We start from the raw sequence: 8570 nt of genomic DNA on the forward strand, positions 1-8570 counted from the left end.
ATCAAAACGAGTGTTTATAACAAAATATATGTGATTCAAACATATTATTACACCCGTTCTCATTCAAAACTATTCACAAAACCAAGAAATCGTTAAAATGTAAAGTAATAAAGGCACAATAATTGAAGTGAATTGAAAATTAATTATCTATGTCAGTAGCCCTCTCTCTCTCTCTCTCTCTCTCTCTCTCTCTCTCTCTCTCTCTCACACACACACACACACACACTCTCTCTCTCTATCTATCTATCTATCTATCTCACTCTTTATCTATCTATCTATCTATCTATCTATCTCGATATATATATATATATATATATATATATATATATATACTCGTATGTGTGTGTATGTGTGTGATTCGAGTTAATAGAGTTATTTTTTACGCAGATCATTAAACACGATTAATGACTCATTATTGGACATTAATGGATTTTAATGCAAGCTTACGTCACACCGAGAAATCATAGACACAACAGACAAGGGTGTAATAATAGCAATCATTGTGCAAAGATATTATATATAAAGTATGAAAGCAATTGTATACAAAATGAAGAAATTTGATAGCATGGGAAAAAAATTGCCTTATTTATGGAATGTTACGGTTCGTATGTGCAAATAGTCATGATCTTAAAATGAAAAACAACACATTAAAAAAAAATTAGCCAGAAAACTCGTCCTTCAAATATTGATCGATTAAAATGGCCCTCACCTTGTTTAAAAAAAAACACCTGGGACTTCCGTTGGTCTATTACGTCCTTAAAGTCCAAGATTTGAGAATTATTGACAAGATAAAGGTGAATTTAATTGATTCATATTTGATGGATGCGTTTTCTGGCCATAATTTTATGAATTCGTTGTATTTTGTCAGTGTACGGCAGTGTCGTTGTCTTCGAATGATGCTATGCATTAAGCTAAAATACTCACAACATCCGACAGCCAAATCAAACATACCGACACACAAAATTGTGTGTAACCTTTAAGGTTTATAAAGTGATTGATATAATTTTGTGAGAACTAATCAATAAGAGGCTGTCTAAAAACAATAACGAGCAGCTGAGTGACGTGAATCTTGTTCCTCCTATACGCCACTGCCAGACAAAAGGAAATTCCAACAGGGGGAAGAAAGTGTACATGAATAAGTCCAACCGTGGCCTCCGTAAATTGAAGGCCTGGCACTGACCAAAAATTACGTCACAAAAGAAGACAATGATCACCGAACAAAAGTAAAATGTGAGTTATTGTTTGATACATACACAGGGGTTTTTTTTAGACGATTGCCAATATAACTCATAAAAGAATATCATATTTCCAATCAACAAATCAATTAAGTAAAATCAATAACGATGCAAAGTACACAATAATAGTGATAATTATAATAATGATAATGATAATAATAATAATAATAATAATGATAATGATGATGATAATAATAATAATAAATAATAATAATAATAATAATAATAATAATAATAATAATAATAATAATAATAATAATAATAATAATAATAATAATAATAATAATAATAATAATGTAAAATTATCTATATATTGAATTAATAGATTAATTGTTTAATAGGTTAAATTAGAAATTAATAATTAAATAAAATCGTGAAAAAAGGAAGGAAAAGTGAGAGAAAAAAAGCAAAAACAAAAAAACAAAAACAAACAAAAACCACTTGACCTTGTAACTTAAATAATTCACATTTCATGAATCAACATAAAATGTGATCCCTAGTCTCAAAACGGTATTAAGTCGGAATTGAATTTGTAGGCAGAATTATCAGACTTAAGTTGAGTTTATATGTTTTATCGAGGAGAATGAATACCATATTTTAGAATGCTAAATATCAATAATTCATATTTTTGGCCAGTTTAACTAGAATTTGACTTTATGCCATCTGGTCCAACGCGACATAACACCGTTTTGAGACGTTGGGTCACAAATGCGACATGACGATGATGATTGTTTACATTGTTAGAAGTACTCAAGGGAACAAATAATTCCATTGGTTAAATTACTGATTACATCTCATAAGTACCATTTTTTTTTTGGTGATCTTCGTCTTCTCTTATAAAAAAAATTGAGCTTTATATAGCGCAATATCCACTAAATGTGCTCAAAGCGCTTTACAAGGGGTCCCTGGTCAACAGCAACATTTAACATGTAAGATGGGACATGAAAACGCTGTTAACGGTCAGGTACTCATTTTACACCTGAGTACGGTGAGAGAATGTGAGTAAAGAACCTTTTTCCAAGGACTCAACTATGCGCCGAGCGCGAGGCTCGAACCCAGAATCTTTCGATCCGAAAACGAATTTTTGGTTCGTATCATGCTTTTTGTCAAGGAAGGCTACGGTCCAACCCTTTCTCCAATATCAATGAAACTACGAATCAGCATGATAATGCCAGCTGTCATATTATGGCTATTCTGCCGTCTTATGATAAATGGCGAAGTCATCATGGGGTTGGTTTTGAGTTACATTCGGAAATGTATATGGAAGTGTTTAAGGATTTGTATTTTGTTTTTAATCTGATGGTCAATGTGAAGCGCATCGAAGCTTCGGCATAAGCGATATATAACTGTACATTTATTATTATTATTATTATTTTTATTATTATTATACTGTTTCAATTTCAAAATTTTGCAATTCTGATCATTTCATGTTTTACATTATTCCTCCCTTTCATTGGAAAACCCTATCATTTCTTAGTAAATACGTAATCGTTGAATAATGCTTTGAACGCGTTGAATAAAAAATGTATTTAACGATTGCAGAATATTTGCTCACATTTTATTGGCGCGAGATGAGGTGTAAAAGACAGCTGATTGGTAATTATTTTAAAATCTTTTAGTGCGCATGAATACAAAGCCAACGTTTTTAGTTTTGGCTCAAATTGCCATTCAAGCAGGAGAATGATACAAATTATGGTGAATAGAATTACTAATAACTTACCATTTGGTTACAAAATATATAATAATCTTACTTGGAGGAGAGAAATAAACGTATTCTTTCATTTCTTTGTATAAGCCAATATGGAATAACTTAGGTAAGTGAAAGTATTGTCCAATGGGTGAATATACAGTTTTCACCTATTGGATTTTCGGACGGAGGGATGAGCCTGACCTTGGGAGGGTTATTTCCGGTGTTACGAATTGTTCAATAATATTGGTCAAAAACTGTATTTTCACACTCCAGATGTACAATTTCCTTTTAAATCATCGTTAAAGTCAGTAAATATGACAATATCAGAAAAGTAAATATAATTTTCAAGTAAGTCGAGATTAGAAGTAAATTTTATGTTAATTTAAAATGTCAACAACAACTAAAATAATCACACTTATGCGTATTACCCCCCTTTGTTTTATATTAGTTAAGTGACGTCACATGTTACAGTGACCCAGCTCAGTACAAGTTCAGTTCGGTACGAGGAGAAGGTCAGAGGCCAATATGCATTACTTTTTGCGTGGTATATTTACTAAGAAGAAGAGTCGAGGGGTGTTATAATAGATTTTTTATCCAAAGGGTTTAAATCATTATTTAACGATTACGATTTTTACTAAGAAATTATAGGGTTTTTTCATATAAGGGATGCAAGAACATTCTTCATTTCATCGTGTAGTTAAAATTTGGAATAGCATTAAATTTGAAACAAAAAAAAACCGTAGGTTATGTTGACTAATCTAAGAAAATTGTAACCCTCCTTCTTAAAACGGTATTACGTTAGGATGAACTATGAGAAAGATAAAGATCTGAACAAGTGTGTATGAAAGGTGCCAGACAAAGCAAGAAAGAAAAATACAAGAAAAAAAAACCATCCCAAAAAAATCAGTCTACCTCCACATGGGGATGGATCGAACCTCAAACCTTCTGATTACCGGTCAGATGTGCTAGCACGGAACACGGAACGTTTTGGGCTCAAAACCCTTCTTCAGCCAACAACAAATTTTTAGAAAAGCATCCCAAAAAATCAGTTTCTTTGTTTTTGTTTTTAAGGGTTTTACGGCGCTTGCAACACATTAAGGTCATATAAAAAGCGCCAGTAAAAAGGAAGAAACTGGGATAGTAAAATGTTCTAGAATTACAATTAAAGCAGCCAATAGAAAGTAAGACAAAGGGGAACTGGGAACAAATAGGGATCAGATGTAGAATCCAAGAGTATACCACCAATGTACTTAGTTTGAGATCACCTATAAGTCTCATCCGGACACAAGCACAAAATCCAACAAATAGGAATTCACTCAAATGCTTACATTATACATTCAAAATAACAAATATAATAAAACATAGCAGAGAGATGATTTACAAGGAAAAAAATATCGTCCCTCAAAACAATAACTATGCATTTGACTGTTTCCCTCCCAGCCGGGACTCCGACCAGGGCCAGAGCAAAGCCAAGTAATATCATTCCAAGACAAAAACAGAAAGCATGTTGGAAAATAGATATAGGAGGATAGAGGACACAGTATGTACCTCCCTGCCCACTATGGGAGGACAGAAAGCATGTTGGAAAACAGATATAAGGAGATAGAAGACACAGTAAGTGCCTCCCTGCCCACTATGGGAGGACAGAAAGCATGTTGGAAAACAGATATAAGGAGATAGAAGACACAGTAAGTGCCTCCCTGCCCACTATGGGAGGACAGAAAGCATGTTGGAAAACAGATATAAGGAGATGGAAGACACAAAGTAAGTGCTTTCCTGCCCACTATGGGAGGACAGAAAGCATGTTGGAAAACAGATATAAGGAGATGGGAGACACAGTAAGTGCCTTCCTGCCCACTATGGGAGGACAGAAAGCATGTTGGAAAACAGATATAAGGAGATGGAAGACACACAGTAAGTGCCTCCCTGCCCACTATGGGAGGCCAGGAACCCCACCCAGGAATTACGGAACGTTTGAGAGAGAGGATGGATGGTCTTTATCGACGACCAACATTTATTTAGACTAGAAAATAAGACGCCTCAATCTGACACAAGAAAAGGTATTACACAAGGTTTATATTCATTCCTCCGGAAGAGTGATTTTACACTTCCAATGAAATTGTAACCAGTTTTTTTACATCAAACTTTCTTCCCTTATTGAATCTAGAGCCACAAATACGAAACTTTGGAGTTCATTTCTCTTCGTTGTGACTGAGAAATACATTTTAACCCCCTCCTTACCAACTCCAGGAAAATCGTCACATTCGTTACGATTCAACCAATATTTGTCTTATTCAAATGTCTTTTGTACATCAAAAAATTTAATGAAAATGAACAGTCTGTTGTAGAGCATGTTTGCTAAAGAAATTATGCATGGCAAGAACTTACTACTAGTGTGTTTGAGTGATAAAAAAACTATTTTTGTGTTAGTTGGGTATGACGTTTTGGGGAAAATCCTAAAAATGGCTGTTAAGAAGAGAGTTAAAATCCAATTTCTTGTATTGCAAAACACTTGATGTTCCGTTTTTCTCATCATTTTATTTCTAACTAAAATTCACTTTTCGGTGTCCGATTTATCCCTATATGATATCGTTATCACTCGATGGGTTATATTTAATAGTGCACCCTGACCATATGCATTTCATAGCACATAGTTCTTTGTTTCCTCTCCAAGGCACTGTTGTATAGATTAACTCTACTTACATTCCGGTTGGTGTGGTACAAACGGAAACCTTTGAGCCACAGCTCTCGTAACAGTTTAAAAACCTGAATATGGAAAAAGAAAAGAAATAACAAAAAATCATTGTAAATAATGTCCTTGTTCAGTCATGAAAGTATCAAAATACGGGGGTTAATTAAATATCAATTGCCGCCCTGACCATGAAGAAATTATTCAATTTGCATGAATTATTCAGGATATGGTTATAGATTTTAAAGATTACAATTGCATGCAATTAAGAAACTAGGGAGCGGGCACCAGTATAAGATAAAGATCTGAACAAGTATGTTCGAAAGGTGCCAGACAAAGCAAGAAAGAAAAATACAAGAAAAAATCCATTCCAAAATAATTTATGAATCAAATGATAACGTTTATCAAAAATTACGATCGATCTATTTTAGACCACTATTTTGGATTCACTATTTTGGACATCTGTCCGTGAATCCACCATATGATACGTCTGACCGTGAATCCACTATCTGATACATCTGGCCGTGACGCCACTATCTGATATAACAAGAGATGAAGTGAGTAGGAAAGTGCCAGAAGACAATAGAGAATAAAAATTTCGCGGAGGTGATGCGGGTTTGAACCCGTGACCCCACTGACACGACAACTCCGCCTGGCCGGGAAGAGCGTGACTCTACCGTATGAGCTATCTACGATCCCCCAAAAAAAGATCGTCTCTAACCCGTCATTATTAGAGCTCTATTAAAGCGTTTTGTTTGAAAAAAATTATAATATCGCATTCTCGTTCTACATGTTAAGTATTGGTTTCTCAAGGGACCTCTTATACAGCGTTTTAAGATCGTTTAGTGCTCTATATAAAAGCTCAATTTTTTTCTATTACATCATTTACCTGAAGCAGAAAATTCTTTCGCGGGTCTCCGTTGGCTGTTTTCATGTGTATCTCCCAGGCAAGCTGCCTTACATCGTCCAGATTCCCTTCAGTTACCGCCGTCTTCAAAGATCCCAGCTCGGCTCCTTCCACGTCCATTTTTACCATGTCAACTCGACGCTTTGAGAGAGTATTGAATATTGTTTTAAAATTGAGAGCTTTTGGATTAAAAGTAATACTCAATAATGAACAATTATTAGAAAATATGCCCTTTCGCAACGGCACCATGAGATCATGTCGCCTAGGGAAGAGAATATAGATAATCCATCAAAACAGAATGTCAACAAGAATCACCAATGTTATACAAAGTGAGCAAATTGAGGGTTAATAATCTTACCCAAAGGAAAAAGACGAAAGTGCATGAAGCCGGCCATCTTTATGTTGTCACCATTCTTGATATTCAAAGTGATTTACAGGGGGAAAACCTCCGTAAAGTAATACAATCAGTAAATCGTCTCACGTTCCTTGTATTCTCTGTATTTTCTTTTCTTGCTGGAATATGATTGGGCGGAAGACCTTATGCCTCTAAAATCTATGACAGAAGACCTTGAAAGGTGGAATGATATCACAGTAGTTACATAACACCACTATGATATGGAGGGTAGTGTTAGTAGCGTATGGCTACGCGCGTAGTTCATCCTACATAACACCACTGTGATATGGAGGGTAGTAGTAGTAGCGTATGGCTACGCGCGTAGTTCATCCTACATAACACCACTGTGATATGGAGTGTAGTAGTGGCGTATGGCTATCGCGTAGTTCATCCTACATAACACCACTGTGATATGGAGTGTAGTAGTAGCATATGGCTACGCGCGTAGTTCATCCTACATAACACCACTTTGATATGGAGTGTAGTAGTAGCGTATGGCTACGCGCGTAGTTCATCCTACATAACACCACTGTGATATGGAGTGTAGTAGTGGCGTATGGCTACGCGCGTAGTTCATCCTACATAACACCTCTGTGATATGGAGGGTAGTAGTAGCGTATGGCTACGCGCGTAGTTCATCCTACATAACACCTCTGTGATATGGAGGGTAGTAGCAGCGTAAAGCTACGCGCTTAGTTCATCCTACATAACACCACTGTGATATGGAGGGTAGTAGTAGTAGCGTATGGCTACGCGAGTAGTTCAACCTACATAACACCACTGTGATATGGAAGGTAGTAGTAGTAGCGTATGGCTACGCGCGTAGTTCATCCTACATAACACCACTTTGATATGGAGGTAGTAGTAGCGTATACCTACGCGCGTAGTTCATCCTACATAACACCACTGTGATATGGAGGTAGTAGTAGTAGCGTATGGCTACGCGCGTAGTTCATCCTACATAACACCCTGTGATATGGAGGGTAGTAGTAGCGTATGGCTACGCGCGTAGTTCATCCTACATAACACCCTGTGATATGGAGGGTAGTAGAGCGTATGGCTACGCGCGTAGTTCATCCTACATAACACCACTGTGATATGGAGGTAGTAGTAGTAGCGTATGGCTACGCGCGTAGTTCATCCTACATAACACCACTGTGATATGGAGGGTAGTAGTAGTAGCGTATGCTACGCGCGTAGTTCATCCTACATAACACCACTGTGATATGGAGGCTAGTAGTAGTAGCGTATGCCTACGCGCGTAGTTCATCCTACATAACACCACTGTGATATGGAGGGTAGTAGTAGTAGCGTATGGCTACGCGCGTAGTTCATCCTACATAACACCACTGTGATATGGAGGGTAGTAGTAGTAGCGTATGGCTACGCGCGTAGTTCATCCTACATAACACCACTTTGATATGGAGGGTAGTAGTAGCATATGGCTACGCGCGTAGTTCATCCTACATAACACCACTTTGATATGGAGGGTAGTAGTAGCGTATGGCTACGCGCTTAGTTCATCCTACATAACACCACTGTGATATGGAGGGTAGTAGTAGTAGCGTATGGCTACGCGCGTAGTTCATCCGACATAACACCACTTGATATTGAGGGTAGTAGTGGCGTATGGCTACGCGCGTAGTTCATCCTAC

The 8570-nt window shown here is 36.7% G+C and overlaps 1 protein-coding gene across 2 annotated transcripts in view; it reads right to left on the reverse strand.

The window, feature by feature from the left end:
* Window positions 1-1558: 1558 nt before the first annotated feature.
* The window catches only part of LOC144974715 (putative methyltransferase-like protein 24), a 47259-nt gene continuing 40247 nt past the window's right edge, over window positions 1559-8570 (reverse strand). For both annotated transcript variants that reach the window (XM_078917888.1, XM_078917889.1), the window contains 2 exons: window positions 6504-6662; window positions 1559-5691 (listed from right to left, as the gene is read on the reverse strand). In XM_078917888.1, the coding sequence (XP_078774014.1) occupies window positions 5539-5691; window positions 6504-6662 (312 nt within the window). In that variant the 3' untranslated portion in view covers window positions 1559-5538. The remainder of the gene's footprint in view (window positions 5692-6503; window positions 6663-8570) is intronic.

The sequence above is a fragment of the Berghia stephanieae genome, chromosome 6 (genome assembly GCF_034508935.2).
Source record: "Berghia stephanieae isolate SIO BIC M18660-M18661 chromosome 6, UCSD_Bste_1.3, whole genome shotgun sequence".
Classification (NCBI taxonomy): domain Eukaryota; kingdom Metazoa; phylum Mollusca; class Gastropoda; order Nudibranchia; family Aeolidiidae; genus Berghia; species Berghia stephanieae.